At 26.0% G+C, this 20,998-nt stretch overlaps 3 protein-coding genes across 3 annotated transcripts in view; 1 reads left to right on the top strand and 2 right to left on the bottom strand.

Annotated features, from left to right (window-relative positions):
- Window positions 1–198: 198 nt before the first annotated feature.
- Window positions 199–5,284, bottom strand: LOC129607139 (synaptotagmin-16). The gene is made up of 8 exons (XM_055517887.1): window positions 4,746–5,284; window positions 3,004–3,159; window positions 2,436–2,789; window positions 2,169–2,353; window positions 1,879–2,094; window positions 1,337–1,790; window positions 1,156–1,277; window positions 199–1,058 (listed from the first exon to the last, which is right to left on the bottom strand). Exons 1-8 carry the CDS (start codon window positions 4,780–4,782, stop codon window positions 858–860), a joined length of 1,725 nt encoding a protein of 574 aa, XP_055373862.1. The 5' UTR covers window positions 4,783–5,284; the 3' UTR covers window positions 199–857.
- A 1,010-nt stretch (window positions 5,285–6,294) lies between these two features.
- LOC129607090 (46 kDa FK506-binding nuclear protein) lies at window positions 6,295–9,056 on the top strand. Its single transcript, XM_055517818.1, has 4 exons — window positions 6,295–6,492; window positions 6,564–6,791; window positions 7,689–7,919; window positions 8,378–9,056. The coding sequence occupies exons 1-4, from the start codon at window positions 6,483–6,485 to the stop codon at window positions 8,929–8,931; spliced, it is 1,023 nt and encodes a 340-aa protein (XP_055373793.1). The 5' UTR covers window positions 6,295–6,482; the 3' UTR covers window positions 8,932–9,056.
- Window positions 9,057–9,893: 837 nt separating this feature from the next.
- LOC129607105 (protein single-minded) overlaps window positions 9,894–20,998 on the bottom strand; it is a 40,827-nt gene continuing 29,722 nt past the window's right edge. Inside the window, exons 2-9 of the mRNA XM_055517840.1 lie at window positions 18,841–19,035; window positions 13,983–14,149; window positions 13,429–13,530; window positions 12,518–12,682; window positions 12,216–12,415; window positions 11,530–11,636; window positions 11,273–11,420; window positions 9,894–11,104 (exon numbers count right to left, since the gene is read on the bottom strand). Of these exons, the coding sequence (XP_055373815.1) occupies window positions 10,204–11,104; window positions 11,273–11,420; window positions 11,530–11,636; window positions 12,216–12,415; window positions 12,518–12,682; window positions 13,429–13,530; window positions 13,983–14,149; window positions 18,841–19,015 (1,965 nt within the window). The 5' untranslated portion in view covers window positions 19,016–19,035 and the 3' untranslated portion in view covers window positions 9,894–10,203. The remainder of the gene's footprint in view (window positions 11,105–11,272; window positions 11,421–11,529; window positions 11,637–12,215; window positions 12,416–12,517; window positions 12,683–13,428; window positions 13,531–13,982; window positions 14,150–18,840; window positions 19,036–20,998) is intronic.

Genomic DNA, 20,998 nt, shown 5'->3' with positions numbered 1-20,998 from the left:
CAAAAATTACAAGATTAATATTAAAAATTAAAAATTATATTAGAAAAATTTAATTAAGCTTTTTTAACTCTTTCAGAATTTAAAGGAAAGAGTTTAAAGCAAATTATATAACTAAAGAAAATATGATTCATAAATTTTTATATTCTATAAATTCATCGTCTCGAACAATTTTTGTTATTTTTTTTTTTTCATTTTACATGAAAGCAAATTAATAATTTTAAAGCGCTTGTATTCGCAATATAATATTTTATAAAGTTTATAATATCTTTCAATCATTTATTAGTCTATTCCAAAAATTTTTTTAAATTTTTTTTTGTTTTATTTTTTTCTTCTTCTTTTTTTTTTTTTTGGTTATCAAATTCTTTTTATGCTTCTATCACAATGTTAACTTATAAAAGAAAGAGAAGTTTGCAGTGCTCAAAAAATTTTTATCCTTTCTAAAATGCATTGCGGATTTAAGAAAGGAATGTACAAAATATTTAAATTTACTTATTAAATTTTTGCAATTATTCCAAATGATATGTAGAAAATACACATAATTATTCTAAAAAATTACCCATTTTCCACTCTTGCATAATAACTTTCGGTAATTTAGCCGACCGATTATAATTGCAAAAGTTGAACTTTTTAAATTTATGATGTTTTTTTTTTTTGTTTACTTATATTGTTTTTTTTTTTATTTTGTGCACAAGTTACACAAAATTTAATTCCAATTCAGGTTCATGTATTTCTACAGCAATTGAAGAATCATTAACAGCTGTACTTGATGATTCTTTTGATTTTTTCTTTTCTTTCGAAAATTCTAAAAAGTTACTCAAGTTGCTACCACGTCGCTGTGATAGTCCAAGCTATTCAAATCAGGAATCCACCAATATATGCCATCGTGCTAAAATTTCACCTTTAGCTGTTTCACGCATATCTACCCAATGTGCTATTTCCTCTGGTCCAGAAGAGTTTAAGCCTAAACTAAACCAGCCAACCATTTCATTTCGTTTCATATTACGTTTGGCATAAACGGATACCATTAATGTTACATCATTTAATTGAAAAAGGGCAACCTAAAATTGAAAATGGGAAAGAATTTTTGAAACACACTTCTATGTAAAACAATTTACAATTACGTATTTGAAATTATTATTTTGCGAAAGATCTTACTTGAAAAACAAAAGTTTCTTTGAATAATGGATTTGGCTGACCTCTTCTTGTAGAGGTTTTCGCTCTCGCCATTTCTTGACCAATACTACTAACCAAACAAAGTTTGACATATGTGTCTGGTGCTATATGAAATAAAAGCAATTAGTTACTAAATTTATTAAAAACGTGTATAAAACAATACCTTTATTTAAAGCCAAACTCCTAAAATGACTCCCTTTCACAACTTCAACCGTAAGTCTACCAGTTATACCATTATATGATAATCCTAGCAATAATTCTGGAACGCCACCATGCTGTTGCATAGATATTGTTGATCCAGTACTATCTGATCTAGCCAAACTTAAAACATCACTTGTTGACCCAGTGGCCGCTGATTTCATTCTTGGCTCCAAAGGCAATGTTAAATTGGTTTCCAATTCTAAATCAATTGTCGCAAAACTAACAATTGCTTCCCCGATAAGCCTTTCTTTTCGCATACGCTCGCAACCATACAGTCTAATTCTCAAACCCATTGAATTAACTTCTTCTGGATTAACTCGATGTAGTAAAAATGATTCCATAAATTGTGGATTTTCTCCAGACCGTATTTTGGTTTTATGTTTTTGTTTTTTACTAGGTAACATTAAAAGGCGAACCTATAAAATCAAAATATACAATTTTTTTTTTAGTAGTTCAACAAAAACCAAAACAAATACAATAAGTGAAATATCAATATAATCTTACTTGTGAATGGGTTTGTTGGCCATTATCCTTACATGGAATATTTTTGGCTTGTAAGACATGGACCGTCATTTTTCTCATTGGTGCATCATACAATAATGAAATTTCAATGATACCAACTTTATCAGATGCACTCTGTGAATCTCCATTCTCTGATTTTAGCGATTTTAAATCACTTGTATCAAAATTAGAATCGTTTATTAAATTGACGATGCATTGCTATAAAAATGATACAATACATTATTATATGAATTTAACCATTATGAAACACAAAATAAAAAAAAAGTACGTACATCTTTTCCGTTATTTCCATTGCATTCCGAAATATTATCTACTTTGTCCTCTATTTCTATAGTAGAAGAAACTTTTTGGTATTTTGTTGATTTTTTTCGTTCGATTTCATTTTCTATTCGTGTTTCCTTAATTGAATGACTACTATCTGAGTTTTGTTGGTATAAACCAGTAATCGCTTTCCGATCTATTATAACAATTTTTGTAATAGGAAAATTTATACATTTTAATAAATATTGACACAAAACTAAAAAGTATTTTGTCTATACCTTTCTTTTGTCCCGTTAAAATTCCTGAATTACTATCTATCGAAGCCTCAGCAGAATCATTGGAACTACATTCACTATGTGACGATGGAATACCTACTTTACCTTTTTCAGCTATTCCTAAAGGATCATACGTTGATTCTCTTGGCGCAATGGTAACGTGATGTAATCCATCATAATTAAATGTGTTAAATGAACCATTACTAATATTATTGTTATTATTATTATTATTATTATTATTGTTGAAGCCACTTAAATTTGAACCAAACTTTGCTTTATATGAATTATGTGCACGTAATCTTCTTAAAATTTCTTCCTCAGAATCTGAGCTTGTGTTTTCTAATGTTCTTCTACGCGCTAAAATTTTTCAAATAGAAAAACAAAAAATTATTGAAAATAATTTAGTAAGAGTAGAAAATTATTATAGAAACACATATTCTACTTATGTACATATATATGTATGTGTGTAAAACTAAATTTATTTGTGTAAAAATTAAAAAGACAATCAAAACATTAGTAATGCAAAACTCATAGTTAAAGAATAAACTAACAAAAATTTAATATTTCTTACTTATTTTGTGGACGTATCTTGTAGAGCTTTCATTGCAGCAAGTAAATCCCTTGGTTGCATTAAAACACCATTTACGATTAACATATAAAAGAAATACTAAAATTAATGCAACTGATGCCAAAAGAACTCCAATAACTGTGGTTGTTTCGACATTACCTTTAAGCAAATATGTATACAGAAATTTAAATTTAAATGCTACACAAGTTAAATACAAGTTTGTTGACATCAAATAAACATTGACTTGCTTTTTACATTAATCAATTAGAAGGGATTTAAAAATTTCCCCGTTGGAAATTTACTTGAAATTGAAGTATGTATGTACGAGTATGTGTAAATAAATTTCTTTGAAACAATTCATTTCTAAAAGAAATTATACTAATTGCAGTAATTGAATTGAATTAGAACTTCTCAATCAAATTAAATTAACTGTGATATGGGAATAGGAATTATACAGTACATATTTATATACCTATAAATATTAGCTATTTATGTGAATATATTGTGTACATATATGCATACGTATATTAAAAAAGTTTATATAATATAAATATATGTACATATATAATGTGCAATATGGTATAAAATAAATTTATTCGAATCGATTTTTTTTTTCTTCTTATTTGAAAAAAAAAAGTTAAATTAAAGACAAATCAAAATTGGCTACAAAGAATTCAATGTATTAACGTTTTTCACTTTTTAATTCAACGCAATTTTTTTATATTCTGAGCGTAAATTTAAACTAGATAAGTAGGGATTTGAAAACACGGTAACGTAGGTACCTATACATGTATAGCCGTATTCATTCCTGTATGGTAATTGCAATTGGAAAACTTCTAATATTAGAAAAATAAATTAATATTTTTTATTCAGTCTCTTAATTAAGAACAATAATTATAAACTTAATTTAATTAATACAGATATATATTGTACATACCCATAACACAAGCAAATAAATATATAAAAATTTACAATATTACCCAGGTAAGCACCTGGGTACTCAAAAATTTGCTCTTAATAATCGAACGTATATTTTTTTACTAAAAATTTTCTTATTCTGAATCATATAAGCATATTTCTATAATTCTGATTTAGTACCCATTAGAATTTTTCAACTATTTATAAAAATGAATTTTTTTTATAATAATTATAGAAACGAATGATTATAATTAGACCGAAAGCGAAATGAAAGATTTGTTTGTACCTTGAACTACGTAGTACCATTTCGAAATATAATAATAAAAAATAAAAAAAATGTTTCATTAAAATATGTAAATAGTATAACAATTTGTTCAATGCACACACAAACATATGGGTATATATATATACATATATGTACCCATTAAATACATAAAGTAAAGGTAGTCAGTTACCTACCCATACTTCTTGAAATAACATAATTACAACTTCTTATTAAAAACTTTTAATAATAGAATAATATATGTAGGCAGGATTTAATTAATAAATTAATGATTCAATACCATCAATTAATAATTTTGCGTAAAATAGTAAAATATTTGTAATACAAACTTATCGCTAGATTCTTGAAAAAAAAATTCTTTTAATTTTTATATCAGGATTTATGCATTTTAAGTTGGAGAAGTATACATATACATACACGTAGTTATACGGTTACCGATATAACATTGAAATTAGATTTTCGATTATGCTCACGTAGACAATTGCAGTGGTAACACGGCATTAAAATATAAAAAAAAAAAATTGATCAACATAAAAATTCTTACCATTAAAATAATTATCCACATTTGATATTACTATCATTATCTTCGTTACAAGTTAATTTATTTTAGGGTTACTACAGTAATTAAATTTATTAAAAGGATTCATTGGAATTTCCGAAATTTAAAAATTAAAATAGGTTTTTCAAATTTTTTTTATTTTTACTGAATCGATTAGTCAAAACTATAGATATACATATGTATTTATATATTGTATGTATTTTTATTACTTATACTTTTCTTTTTTTTTTTTTTTAATTTTTCACAGTAAAATATATTCTTTTAAATGTATTTATTTATATAATTGGAAATATTTGTGCGATAGATAGCTAGAAATTAAATATTTTTATATTAAATTGAAGTAACAAATAATTCTATTTTCTATAAATTATTTTATATAAAAAAAATAATTTTAGGATATTCACTTCTTTCGTTCAGGTACAATAATAATTATCCTTTTTAAAGAAAAATATACACACACACTACTGTATAATATACTAATCTGTATATCATCATGTTATTATTCTAGTTAGTTAGTATACGAACGCTATTATTTATATTTCTTTTGTGATGCGAATGCGTATGTCAACTTTTACTTGATATTGAAAAAGGAAAAAGGATAAAAATCGTTTAGAAAAGTTGTAAAAATTGGTTCTCAAAATTTACAACCGATGGCGCTTTAATCATCAAATTGATTTTTTATTGTTAATGTCAACCAGGGATGCGACGGATGCTTCATTTATAAGATTTTTATTTTTGCATTTCAAACTTTCAGCTTTAATTTGAAATAAAAGCTTTGTATTTTGGTTTTTGTTATTTTGAGAACTTGTTTCAATATTAAAAGTACTATGTGTCAAAGTGCATTTAAAATTTGTTTTTTTTGTTAAAGTTTCATTTTGAACAATTATTAACTTGAAATAACCTATCTTACAACCATATATTGTCTTATAAAATTATACATTTCAAAAATTCTCATCTCAAAATTTGATTAAGGCCAATCAAATCGCTGATACATTTGTAAAGTTTTCCTTACGTTTTTAGATTCTTAATCCAAACATCAACCCGGAGCATTTTATTTTTGAAGGGCGTGCTGCCTTGACTACTGCTACATATTTAAAACTTGTCTTATATTAAATGGTCTATTAAGCCCCTCAAACAAATGTAGTTATGAGGTATTATTATATCCCTTGGTCTTTGGAATTATGGTTACCATTAAAATGTATGAAAGTGTAGGAAAGTGTTTTATTTGTGCTGGAAATATGCAATTTTCAGAAAAATTCGTATATCGCATTTGTCAACAGTTTTATTGTTTTTCTTTTTGTTTTATTGCAGGTAGTTGCCTTCACAACAAACTTGAAAATTTAAAAAATAAACTCAGTTAAAACTGTCCCTTCTAAATATAAATTGACAATTAACACTATACAAACTTTGTTTTCCAATAATTTGCTATGTAAACGCTCTATTACTCAAGTTCTGACACTTTGTTTTAAGTGTAAACTGACTTAATCTAGACGTATTTCATTTTTCATTCTCCCATTCCCATCGTGGTATTCTGTCAAAAGTAAAATCAAATTAAATTCTCACTCAGGACTCAACGTAATTAGCGCGTTTATTTTACCGCTTTTATAAAATAAATTAAGTGTCTTTTAAAATTCATTATTGTAGTTAGTAATTAAAATTTAAAGAAATAAATAAAAAAAAAAAAACAATTTTCTTAAAATAAAATATTAAAAAATTTCGAAAATGTTCTTTGGTAAGAAATATTTTGTCTATATGTAAAACACGTGTTATACTGAAATATGTACATGCATTCACTATTTCCAGGACTCGTGTTAAAGGCTAATAGGAAATATACCCAAACTATCAAAAAGGCATTCCATTTGTCCCAAGCTGCGTTAGACATCAAACAATGCGGGGATGAACCAATTCAGTTAGTTTTGATTTCAGACAAAACTAGCTATATTTTATGTACACTTAGAAAGAAATCCGTGGAACAAGTATCATTGGATTTAAATTTTGCAGAAGGTGATGAAATTTCATTTTTAAGTCAAGGTGAGTAAATACATTAGAGTTTTTAAAACAGTTTTCATCAAAGATTTTCCAAAATTTTAATCATTTCCATAATTTATATATGTGCACGTGTATATTTATGTGTGTCGGCATTTGGGTGTTTACCTTCTTGCATTGCATAGGTTAAAAAAAAATTATGTATGTACATATGTTCACAGGCTAGAATAATATTTTTGAAGAATATATGTACGTGTATAACGATCATCAAATACGGTATTGATTGGTACTTCTATCTAAAAGCTTTATAAAATCGTAAAATTTAGTCCTTTTTTTAATTACATCTCAAATATTTTACAAATAAAATGCTTTATTAAAGAATAACCAGACATTCAAGAAGTGTTAGTCTGGTAGGAATCTGAAGTTTTATAGACAAAATATGAATACATGCATATACCTTGAGCTTCTTAAAGAAAATTCAAAGGAATAGATTCCAAATATGAGACGAAAGACGAATTTCAGTCATATTAGGACCTTATAAAAAAATTAATGCTTACACGAAGCAAACTGCTAAGAAACTGCACAAAATTTCTAAAAACTACCACTCAGAGTCAAGACCTTAATCCCAGTCAGCATTTTGGATATAATTTAAATCTTATTAAATCATAAGTTTTAAAACTTATGCATTATTAAAGTTTGCCGAATACATCTGTTCGTGTAATTTTTTATGTTGCTTAGGTTTAATAAAAACTTATACTTCCAATAAAAATGATTCAAACGAATTTCAAAAAAAAATTTACACCTGTAAAAATTTTTTTTTAATATGTATATATACATACATTCTTTCTGGTGTACGGAAAAATTAATTATGAGGGAAAATGAGGTCGCAAAACTGAATTTATATGATAACTTAAATTTATATCATATTTATTATATTTTTAGGAAATGGTAATGTTCATTTGTCAGGATATCTTGTTGACGAAGATTATTTAGGAGAGGATGAAGAAATGGAATTAGCCGAAACCCTGAAGGAAAATGCGTCAAAGAAAGGCAAAAAAGAAAAGAAAAATGCTAAAACTTCAAAAGATGATGATAATGATGAAGACGAAGATGATGACGATGACGACGAAGACGACGATGATGAAGATGGCGGTTTAGATTTGGGAGACTCTGGTAAAATGGTTTTTATTTTAATCTTTTTTAATATAAAATTAATGATTTAGAAACTTTTTTTCGCGAAAATTCATTACACTAAACAAATTTAGTTGAATGAATTCCAAGTTTCGGTTAACTATTTATATTTATATATATATATTAAATTTTAAGAAGTTAAAGTATGGAATAGTAGTCTTAAAAATATGTACCTATGTGCCTACTTGCGTATGTATACAAATTTTTCAAAAGGAAATTTTTTTCGTCTGCTATAATTTTGACCAAAAATGCGTTTATATAAATGTAATTCCAAAAGTTAACATTACCATTGTTAACACTGCCCTAACAGATAACTGGTTACGAATTTAATAAATTAAATTTATTCAATTTTATTTTTTTCGTACTTCAATCAATTAATGTTTTTCTATCCCCAACTTTCAAAAATGAATCAAATCGTTTTTAATAAGGTAAACTTTTAGATGATGAAAGTGAAGACGGTGAAGGTGAAGATGAAGAGGATGAAGAAGGTGATGAAGAAGGGGATGACTCAGACGAAGATTCAGAAGACGAAGTAAAAGAACCAGCCCCAAAAAAAGAGAAATTAGAAAAGCCAAAACAAAACGGTGTTGAAAAACCTTCAAAAAAGGATAAAAAGAACAAGGAACAGCAACAACCACAACAAAAGCAAAAAAATGAAAAAACACTTCAGGGCGGAGTCAAAATTGAAGATCTCCGTGTAGGTTCTGGACCAGAAGCCAAAGCTGGGAAAAAAGTGTCAGTTTATTATGAAGGAAGACTTAAATCCAATAACAAAGTTTTTGACAGTACAAAGCAAGGAAACGGATTTAAATTTGCCTTGGGTAATGGTGATGTAATAAAGGGTTGGGATATTGGTGTTGTTGGAATGAAGGTAGGTGGTAAAAGAAGAATAACATGTCCTCCAAATGCAGCATATGGCGCAAAAGGATCGCCCCCAGTTATTCCACCAAATAGTACATTAGTTTTTGAAGTTGAATTAAAAGCTGTTCACTAAATGTACTAACTATAATTTTATAAAACTTAATTATATATATACCTATAATGATTTTTTTTTAAAATAAAGAGTTGAAATAAGTTGTATTTTCTGTTTAAACTTACAAATAAAATCTTTTAAAGATATTTTTATAAGTGATTATTGAAAAATTTATTTCGATATTTCCAAGGTTCTTGAAGACCTTGGCATCTCTAATTTGAAACATTCAAATCCCCCACATACTAAAACAAAAGTTAATATAATCAGAATGATTTTATTAAATCACATAACGACAGGTTTTTTTAAAGTTTCATGAAGAATTGATATCAGGAAACTTTGTATTTTAAAAACTACTTATGAAAGCCAAAAATTATAAGGGCTATCATTGTATAAGAATGGTTCAAGGCAACTGGTTAGACGAATATAATATACAATAAAATTGGGTGATTTTCGATAACTCAGTTCTGATTTATTAGTTCTTTATACAAAGTACTTTCGATAAATGTAAACCACAAAATTTTCAAAAATAGCATGTTCAAAAATGGAAGTTGTGCTTAAAGTTCTAATGAGTTCTAAGTTTTTTTTATAGCTTCTGCAGAAATACATATTATAAATTAGAAGAAGAGGACAATACAAATATGTTAGATCCTGAAGTGTGGAATTTTCAGTGCATCTTAGAGAGTTATCGAAAATCTCCTGGTTTTATGCATTGTGAAGAAAAGTTTCGCCAAGCAAAATTCGTTACTATTCAAATCCAAAAAAATTCAGTTTAGCTTTTTCAAAACTGTAAACCAAGTAAATAAGCACCACGAATTTCTCGGAATTTGGCTCTTAGTTTCTTAAAATTTCGTGTTATTACAATTTTTCTCTAATGCACTTCCCTCCAGTTCTGGCCAAATCGATACATAACAATTTATATTTCGGGGCAATAGTGAAAATTGTAGTAAAAAGTAAAAACGCATAAAATAATATATATGGTAAAATATTTTTAATAAATTATCGAACATTATATATTTGTTTTTTTTAATATATTAATATGTACTTATAATTACTTACAGATTTACAATTCATAACTAACTTATTCAATATATAATTACTTTATTCTTAAACCTAGTACATACATTTATATATATGTATAAATATTTAAGTATAAACTTTTTTTTTATATAAAAAACCAACAACTTTAGACTTTCTTTTTGGGATAGAGCACAAAAGGGAATCTTCGTATTTGTTTGAATTTGTAATTGATCACTTTAATGTCATCACTTATATTGTATATTAAATTAATGTTTATCAATGAACAAATTCATTTGCCATAAATGGTTGCGTCGTTGGTTCAACAATAACACTGGTATAATGTGCCGCTGTTGCAGCTGTAAGAGAAGTTGAATTTATCATTGAAGAATTTTTAAAATTTCCACAAAAATCTGTAGCACTATTGGTATTGGTTTGAGGATGATGTACCAGTCCATTTGTTGGAAAATGCATATTGTAATTTGTATGTCCTAAATGATCTGCATAATTTATTTGGCCAGTTGGTGAAGTTTCAATACCATGACTACTCAATGACGCTTGTGGATCACTTTCAGAGCTGCTACAACTGTTTGAATTAGCAGAAAATGGTCTCATTACACAAGCATCAACAGAAGAAGAATCATAGTAATAATGGTGGTTATTATAATAATTAATTTCATCAAAATCTTTAGTTAATTGAATTGAATTCACGGTTTTCACATCATTCATAGGGTAATGCTGTTGCGTATGGTGATGTTCTGGTTGATGGTGATGGTGACTAAGATGGTGATTATCACTTTGTTGCGGATGATTATGATGGTGATGTATACTAGCTGAAAAGTTGTCATCATAAATTTGGCTATTGCTAAAACAATGGTGAGACGTTTGAAGATTTTGTTGTTGTGGTTGAACTTGTTGTTGTGGAAGATGTTGAACTGGATGCTGTTGTACAATATGATGTTGTTGAATTTGAGGTGGTTGCTGTTGATGTAGTTGTACATGAGCTGTGGGATTTTGAGGCGATTCTACTTTAGGTGTACTAGCAGATGATTTTATTGAAATTTGTGGTGTAGATGCAGTTGAAGTAGAACTTGTTCTTAAATTAGTATAATCTTGTGTTGGTTCTATTTTTATATTTCCTTGAATTTCATTTAATAGCAAGTCCTTGGCTTCTACTTCACTGTTGAAATTTCAAAAGAAATAAATGATTTTAAATAGTTTATAAATAATTTTTAAAGTATCTTATTTATTTTTCAAAGAGGTATAATTATGTACCTATGTATGTATGTTTCTACATTATATATATGTATACTTATAAGTATATGCATTTATTTTGCATTCGGCTTACCTTAGTACATGATTGACACTAACTATACAATGAGGACGAGATGATCGAGTATTATGTACTACAGTAGCATATGATTGAACCCATACCCAACCTCCCCCTCTTGTTAAAAAACGATAATATTTTGTTGTTACTTGTCCTTTATACATTACTGAAAATGTGCAAACAAACATAAAATTCAAATTGAATAAAAAAATTTTGTTTTCATTATTTTTATTAATATCATTGATTTTTCGAATATTATTATTTTTTTTCCTTACATATTTGATGAGAAGTTCGCATATGTATAACATCTGACACATGAATATATTGATAAAGAGTTTTTTCAATCAAATCTTGAGGCTCATATCCTGTTAACTGTGATACTCTGTAAATATTATAGATTGTAAATAAGATGTTTAATCTTATACATTTAGATTAAATTTCAATAAAAAAAGAATCAACAAACAGTATGACATTACATTTTAAAATACATGTATGTACATATGTATGTTTTAATATACATAGCTTAGATTTGTTTTCAATGGCAAAATTTGAAATGAAAGTAATAAATTTGGTAAATTAATTTTTTTTATTATGCTATTTATGAAAATTGTTTTTAAAGATCAATCAAACGTTGCAACTTAGCTTTAACTAAAATGAGTTTTGTTATATAATATGCATATAAGTATGTACATAATATATATTATATATTAGAAAACGGTCATTCAAAAAAATTGGAACTGTTAAACCTACTTTATATTTACAATGTACTTATGTAAGAAACTCGTTTAAAATTAAAACTCCTCTGTTTTATTTAAATCAAGTAGCTGCCATTCTATCCTAAATATGTATGTATATATGTATGTACATATATGTACATATCACAATTTATTACTCGTATGTAAATATTTGTATTTATCTACATAAATACATTATTTATCCATTAAATAATTAATATACTTACTTTGCATCCAAAAATATTAATTTTAAATCCATACTAGCTCTAAACATAAACATATTTTGGTGTAATTTGATTTCTGTTATAGCTGAAGGTGGTAATGAATGACCAACAGCTACTAAACCTAAATTTTGTATACAACCGCCTTGACCATCCCCATAATCTGGATATATTCTAGCTTTAAGATAACCAGAACAATGGATTACCTTAAATATACCAAAAACAAAAAAAAAAAAATCAAATAAAATTTTCGAACTGGTGTATTTGTAACAATAATTATGTAAGTATATGTATAAAAAATATTTTACCTTATATCCGGAAGACGTTAGTCCAGCATTTCGTTTTGCTAAGACACATTTCATACGTAGAACAAATGTTTTTTCTATTTCAATCGTATTGGAAGCTCTATCGCTCTGGTGGTTGTATACGTTTCGGTTTGAATTAGGGGAATGAATAAAATTTAATAAAGATTCCTATAAGAAACAAAAAAAAAAATTAAAATTAAAAAAGTTTTACAATGTTATTATGTATAATTAAAAAAAAATTACAATTTAAAAAATTCTAAGAAAATTGAAGCTTAGTCCATGGTAAAAATTTCTTCTTTATTTTTTAATATCTTAAAAAATGTAGAAATTTTTCAAAAATTTTACTAATATCTTAAGTAAAGAGAAAGCAATTTGAAAAAGTAGAATCAATGAAGTTAAAATAATGTATAACAGTTTTGTTTTTTCAATATTAAATTAAAATTAAGTAGAAATTGCAGTGAATTTGAGATAAAAATGTTATAATATGCGGAAATATAACGAAAAGTCGCCATATTAAATAATATTATAGAATATTATAAAATAATATTATTAGAATATACAATTGAATTGTACAACTGAAAATGTAGTGGAAAAAGTTTTACTTAATTGCATAAAAAATTGCTTAAAAATAGTTTAATTGCATAATTAATATTATAGTTTCGATTTTTCACTACGCCGTTTGTTTTCTTCTTGCGTAGTAAAAACCCCTTTCTCACCATTTCGGAACTAATCACATTGTATAAATTTTTTTATTCTACAATATGGATCATAGTTACAAAGTAGCACTGCATTAATACTACACTCTGGATGTCAGGGTATGTTATATAACAGTAACAAATCTGATATATAAATTTATAACTAAAAAAAATTTCAAAAATTTATTACTTAATTTATAAATTTTATTATATACTTACTGAATTTGAATAAATATGAGGTTGAAATGATAAAATAGCATTCATTTCATCTTGATCAAAGGCATGTATATATTCATAAATTGAATTTCCTGTAAGTTCTACCTAAAAAATTTTTAAAAATTCATTATTTATACAAAATATATAATTATCTAATTAAAAAAAAGGACGAAAATACATGTACATATACATATATGATATGTATTAAACATAAATAATGAGATGCATATGCACATAACGTTTGATTAAGCTATTTTAAAGCTATTTTGTTGTCATCAACAAGAAGCGTAGAAGCGAAAAATATTTTGTAAACGTTAATTAGAAATAAAAACGCATTATTTATGCATTTTAATTTGAATAATATATGCAATTATGCATATTATAAGAACAAGAACAAAAAAAAAAATCCTTCAATATTTCAAGTAAAAATTCAAAGAAGAAAAATAATAACAAAAATTATTTTTTTCATGGTGCACATGCAATATTCACATATGTATACGGTATTTTGTAGGTATGTATGCATATATTCAATGAATATACAAAGAATAAAAACTTACCTGACTAAGACCGAGATGTACTGAAGCTGTTTCGGATATATACATAATTTTACCATCAGGGGCAACTACAAATATGAAACCATCTAAAGTTTGTAATAAATAAGATCCGAGTTCTTTTATGGCATCACTCCTTTGCATTGGTTGGGAACCCCATGCTTCTCCCAAACCTATAATATAGAATTAAAAAAATACATTTTATAAGTATACATATGTATGTGTGTATATCAAGGCAATATATATAATGTGTATACATGAATTTAAAAGTAGGTCCTTGAAAGTTTGTTATTTGCATTTCTCTTTGTTATTGTTTTTTTTTCTTTTAATATTTTTTATAAATACAATAATAAAAAAAAATATTTTCCCAATTAAAATGATTAAAGTGAATATAAGAACAAACGTCATCCCATCAGGAACCCAGCATCCCTTTTCACCAGTATATATAACAGTGCTTGTCTATACATGTTCACGTGATAAGTGTACAATTTTTTTTTTGTTTAATATTTACATACATATATGTATAAGTACCACCCTCTTTGATAAACTTGTATCTATCTTATATTATATTTCGTACATATATGTATGTACATATGTATGTAAATATATTTATATATACACTTGCATGTTGATAGAAAAAGAAACTTCATTTTTGTGTTTTCTGAATAATTTTTATTATAATATTTTTGTACATACATATATGTATGCATGTTTTATATTTATTATGTATGTATGGATTTAGTTAAAGGTGGAAGTTTCTAACCATTGTAAATTAGAAGACAACAACAAATTAAAATAAAAGATTTTTGACAAAGTAATTGAGAAATAATTTATTTGAAAAAATTATGAATTTTTAAACAACCTGTACAAAAAATAAAAATTTTTGTCAACACAATATGAATTTTTGGATTTTTTATTGAGCGTAATTTAGAAAAATGTTTTATACCTATATAAACATAATTTTAGTTTTCGTATTCATTGTTCATCTAAATTTTGTTCCCAAATTATCCCAAATCTTGTACATGTACATATACGTATATACTTTAAATTCAATTGTAATTTTTTAAATTTGAATTAGTTATATAATATTTAAAATGATGTATTTAATTGAGTAATAATTGAACAATGTTCTTGGAGTAATTGTACGTCATAACGAAATTTTAAGTGGATGAGGCGGCATTATGCAAAAATTATTGTACACTAAAAAATTGTTGTACTTTCACAGTAACGTCAAAAATTTACCTAACTAGGTATACATATTGTGTTCATATATATTTGCCTCGAAGAAAGAAGAAAGTCAAGATAAATTGTAAGCAATAGTAAATAAAAAAAAAATTTTTAATGTAACAAGAAATTGTTGTATTTTAGGTGGACACAAGAATAGATTAAATTGTTGCTTAGTTATTCGACTGGGAAAGGAAAATTTACATAATTTGGGTGGAAAATCCAAAAAATCGATTTGGAAAAAGATATTCAATAAAATTTTAGAAATTGATTTCGAATTTCCACTTTTAATCTACCAAATAATTAGAAAATTCACAACATTATTGACTTATTATTATTCCCTCACTACTTTTTCCTTTTTAGCACGTTCGTGGTAGTTATTTGACATGCAATAAGAATATCGCAAAAACTACAAAATAACAATGTCATTGGCAGTTGATCGTCGAATAATTGCGCTTAGCCAAACATTATGTATAATCACAATTCTATGAGAATGTTATAAATTTATAATTATAAATTTTAGTCTTCAAACTGCATTTTTAAAATAGAAAAAAAATTTTGTCATTTGACTATGATCAACTGCGAAAATGTTTACTAAGCAATGCGCGTGGCGTGTGGATATTTTTCCTATATATCAGAAATGTATAGAAAATTAAAAAGCAATTTTTATTTTTATATAAAAAGATTAGAATATTTTTTAAAATATGTTTTTTAAAAACACATATAAGAATCTTGTTTATGGTCTTATTGCAATTTAATAAAAACGAAAAAGTATATATATAATATATGTATGTTGTATGTATTAATATATACACGTACATTAGGGTGGATTCCTAGTATATGGAGGAAAAGAAAGTTATACTCTATTGAAGTAAAAGGTTAAAGTAAATTAATTAATCTTTTTCAAGAACCAAGGTTGTTTAAATCTTCATATAGGCTGATCTTGTAAAGAGTTTATTCCCTTTAACACGTTTAAACATAACACCGTTTATAAAGAAGTTTATCGAATATTGAAAATTTTTTTTATAGATTTGTTTTCTGTTATTTCATCTTCTTAAATTTATACTAACAAAACATGTCAAAAAAATATCATTTTTGGTTTCGTAGCAGAAAAACCAGCTTGTATACTGACAAAGATATTTTCAATTTGTAAACCAACCAATTTTTTCTATAAATAATATACAATCATATTGCATACTTCCAGGTAGCATCTTAAAAATAAATTAATCTATTATTGGAATTAAACTGCTATTTAAGGAATACTCAATGTAGCTGTACATTTTCTGATAGTAAGACATTTATTATTACTTTTGAGCTTTTCAAAATTTGGTAAAATCCACCCATAGTTTTAAAAAAATGGGTTTCGGCAAAAAATCGAAATTTTGTTAAATTTTATGAGATGCTAATTTGAAAAGACAAGAATTTTATTGTCGAAGAGAAGTACATAAAGTCTGAGACTGACATTTAATCATTTTGTTATTCTAAAATTTTGCTCCTTTTTAAAAGACAACATCCTCTTATCATTTTGTTACAAAGAAAATCTTTAAAAAACAATTTCTGTGACCCACCCTAATGTGCATATACTTACAGATATGCATATAATTTTTATTGTATATTAACATGTATGCATATATGTATATTGAAAAAAAAGGATCTAAGTACGATATATCAGCAAAACAATATTTTAATAATATACGGTGTGGTGGTTCAATATCCTTCCGGCAATTTACTTCAATATGCTTTCTTTTGTTATTCTAAATAATTTGATGTTAATACAATATAATGTATATGTATACATTACGTACATACAACGTTTTTGAATTATTGTTTTTTATGATGTTCTGGTATACTCGTATATATATGTACGAATATTTTCTAAAAGTCATATCACTTCATAAATGTATACAAAAGAGTGGCGTTTTAAAAGAGAATTAATATTGAGTGAATATATGTATGTGTATTATATATATAAAGTTGAAATGACTAAAAAAAAAATAACAAACACAGTGGGTGGTGATTGTTCCAATTATTTTATACCCGGTCTCAAATAGAATCTTATACACAAGTATGTAATAAAGGTATTTTACTAAGAGCAGTTGAGTTCTTATAGCGAATTTTCTGAAAACAATACAAAATACTTTCATTGTTTTTTCATGATTTGATGATTTTCGTTTATTTTTTTTATGGGATAAATTTCAAAATTATAACTTTAATTTTATATAAAAATAAAAAAAATTATATTTTAGAGTTTTGTAGTATAAGGTCTAATGGAATTATTTTAAATTGTAGTATAAATTCACTTGTAAGAATAATAAACACTTTTTGTTGTAACGTCGCCCCATGAATTATAGCGCTTTACATCTAAAACATCGAATTTTGAAAAATCACATAATTGAATTTTGCAGCGAAATATTACGAAACTGAGAAACTACGAAAAATTTTATTTTCTAAATTCATAGATGGTTTTAATAAGCTATTTTTTAATACAAATTTTAAAAAACTCGTACTCACGATTAATGAGTTATTTGAGGTGTTTACGATCATTTTGCCGTAAACGTCATTTTTTGGCTGAATTTTATCACCCGTTTTTACGGGACACGTATGTCAACATAAAATAATGACGACAGAAAATCGATACTTTATAAAAAATATTAGAGTTTAAAGAATAAAAAATTGTATTTCAAAAAAAAATTTTTGGAAAACACATTAAAGTACGTAAAGTACGCCTTAAAATATTTCACTAAAAAAATAACGTAAAATATCAAATAAAGCTCAAGAGGCAAAAATTAATAATAGCTAAATTCTCTTCGAAAAAGTACGTTCAACTTGTGCGCTATATAATTTAAAATTTTAGACCTACAGAAGAGTAAGTAATTATATGTAGAAATATTAAACTTTATAAAGATCGTATAAACAGCATTAAATTATATGATTTAAAATTTTTGCACATAACCATTGATAAATCAATTATTTCTTTTTATAATATTTTTATAATATATTCTGATAGAGAATATCAGAAAGACTGTATACATATATACAAGTTTAAAAGGACTGAATCCCTTACCGTTTAAAATTTTCCTCTACATTATATTGAATTCAATATTAAAAAACCTTTAAGTATAGAATAATTTTTATTTTCCTTTTTGTATTTATAGAGTCCAACCTATCTATAAATAAAAGGGAATTCTCACTTTATTATAGTAATAAATAAGGTTCTGTGAGAAAATGGAGGAAACCTCAATGCACCTTATGTATAAGTGTGCGGAACGTTGATCCACAGCAGAATAGAATCTCTGATTGGCAACGCCTCCGCAACAATAGAGCTGCAAGAAATCGATGCCTGCAACTTTAGTCGTGGTAGAAGAGAGAGTACCAATAGATCAAGAAGCGATGCCACGGAAACATATTAAACGAATTTAAGGCTAAATTTGCCGGGTATGTAAGAACACTTTGAGTTATGTGCAACAAAAACTTCAAACACTTTTGTATTTTTCCTGTGTTATTGCGAAAGTTTAACACAGAGAAATCTTATATACAGATATCAGAGATGCCTTATATGTGTTCATACATCTATACATATATTTAATATAGTGTTAAAAATATAGTGATAAATAATAGTTAAAAAATATTTTTAACTTACCATCTGGAAATATTTGTCTCATTTTTAAATATGATGTTGTTAATCTGATTATTGATGCTTTATCTAATTGTGACGTAATTGCACAGGGTAATGGTAATAATTTTGCTAACTCAAAAAATTCTGCATTCTCTTTTTCTCTTCTTGTTCTAGCTGCATTTTTACTTTTTTCTTTCATGGCACTAGCTTTGGCAAGATCTGAAATGGAAGAATATAAATTTTTTAATTAAGATTATGTTATTCTTGAACACAAAATTTCATATGTATACGAGTATATAAAATAAATTGTAAAATACCATAAAATCGATTATGATTTGCATCACAAAGGGTTCTTCTTTGGTATTTCATGTTTAAAATTTTTGATGATTATGTTAAATATATTTTATTAAATTTTATTACTATATAATATTTCCCGTTTTAGCAAAAAAAGAAAAATAAAAAAAAATCACGTTCGTCTAACACGTTCGTCTAATACACCTGTTCTTTACTCGATCACGTAGTGAACATTACTAGTTTGAGCTAGACTTATTGACGGCAATAAATATATAAAAATATATAGTAAAATTCTTCCAAATTACTTGCATATATCTAAATTTTTATGATACCTGTTCATATTAAATACTAAATACCAATATATTTGTAAATGTCCTTTTTTTCGCATATATACATAAATTATATGTACGAGTATATATAAATTATCCTTGCAATGAATCTTTAGATTCTTTTGAAAGAATTTGTGCAAAACAATTTGTACAAAAAAAAAAAAGAAACTATATTTAGGCGTGTCTGTATATAGTCATGTGTATTTTGCTCCATAAGTAATATATAGAATTATTTTACACGTGTATATAAATTACCTATAAATGAATTGTACATGTATATAAATTTCCTTTTAAGTAATGGCGAATACCTTTAAAGTAAGTAATTACACATTTTTTGTTTGTTACACGTAAAATATTACAAAATGCCGCAATTTTTTTTATTAGTATTGGTATAACAGTTCCAATATATTGATGAGATACAGAGAAAAATCGTATACGATTGGAATTGCAGAAAAGTATTAAGATTTCATTCATACCTATATACATAATAGTATAATTTACTTAATAATACCGTAATTTACATTATGCACATAAATGTTCAAATGTTTAAACAACTTTGTATGTTCTAGTTTCTAAGATAGTATTTTGATTTTTTGGATTCACGTCTTAATGCAAGCATTTTATTTAAACCATGATTTTAGTTAACAAGAAAGACTGAATTTGAGTTGTCAAAATTGTATTTGCGATAGGAGATACCTATCACCTATACCGTCAAAGAAATTTACAAAGAGAAATAAGAGAGAAATTAATATTCGTAATAAAAGCGATTCAATTAAAGATCAGTAAAAAATAATAAAAATTTAATTAGTTTGTAAGAAATATAGGTCAGAAAGAAATTATTATTGCTATTTTGGCGGATGTAGGAAGTAAATGGTGTTCACTGCATAAGTAAAAAATTTTGATGGTGAATATTTTTTTGCAAATTACCCATAATGCAGAAAGGCTCCGCAATAGGCATTTTATGTGAAATTTATTTACCCCTTTTAAATTCGTCTCGGATGTGCAGTTGGATACGGAAAAAAATTTAAATGATTCTTTCATATGAGTTTTTACATATATGAATGATAAGAAAGATGTTAGGAACTGTCAGTGATATAAGATGTATAATATTCGGAAAGAAAAAAATTATACATTAATATTCTATAGCAAATACAAATTCTTGTTCAGTCAGCATTGAAATAGTCTGTATTTTGTTCCAACTACAACTGCGGTGCAATTAACACGGTGTTGTTTACAAGAAGCTGTCACAAAATTTAAAAATAAAATTACTTTATAATTCATAAACTATTGAAACTATCTATATTATACTAAAAATATTAACATAAACTATAATGTGATAAGAGGATAACATATATTTTCATTATAGATACGATTGTATAGTTAAGTATATTATGAACCTGATCTTTATGTGATCGAAACTTTAATCTATATTGATAAATTTTTGATTTTAATAGTCAGGTATTAAGGGTTCATCTTATAAAGTAAGTCAGATCGCAATGAAATTCTGATAATTTATTTCATAATCTGTTCCACAGTCACGTCTGATATATTGTGTTCGC

This window comes from Condylostylus longicornis, unplaced genomic scaffold, assembly GCF_029603195.1.
Source record: "Condylostylus longicornis isolate FDR11 unplaced genomic scaffold, ASM2960319v2 ptg000026l, whole genome shotgun sequence".
NCBI classification, from domain to species: Eukaryota; Metazoa; Arthropoda; class Insecta; order Diptera; family Dolichopodidae; genus Condylostylus; species Condylostylus longicornis.
The sequence above is the reverse complement of the archived record's forward strand: the minus strand, read 5'-3'. Positions and strand labels throughout refer to the sequence as shown.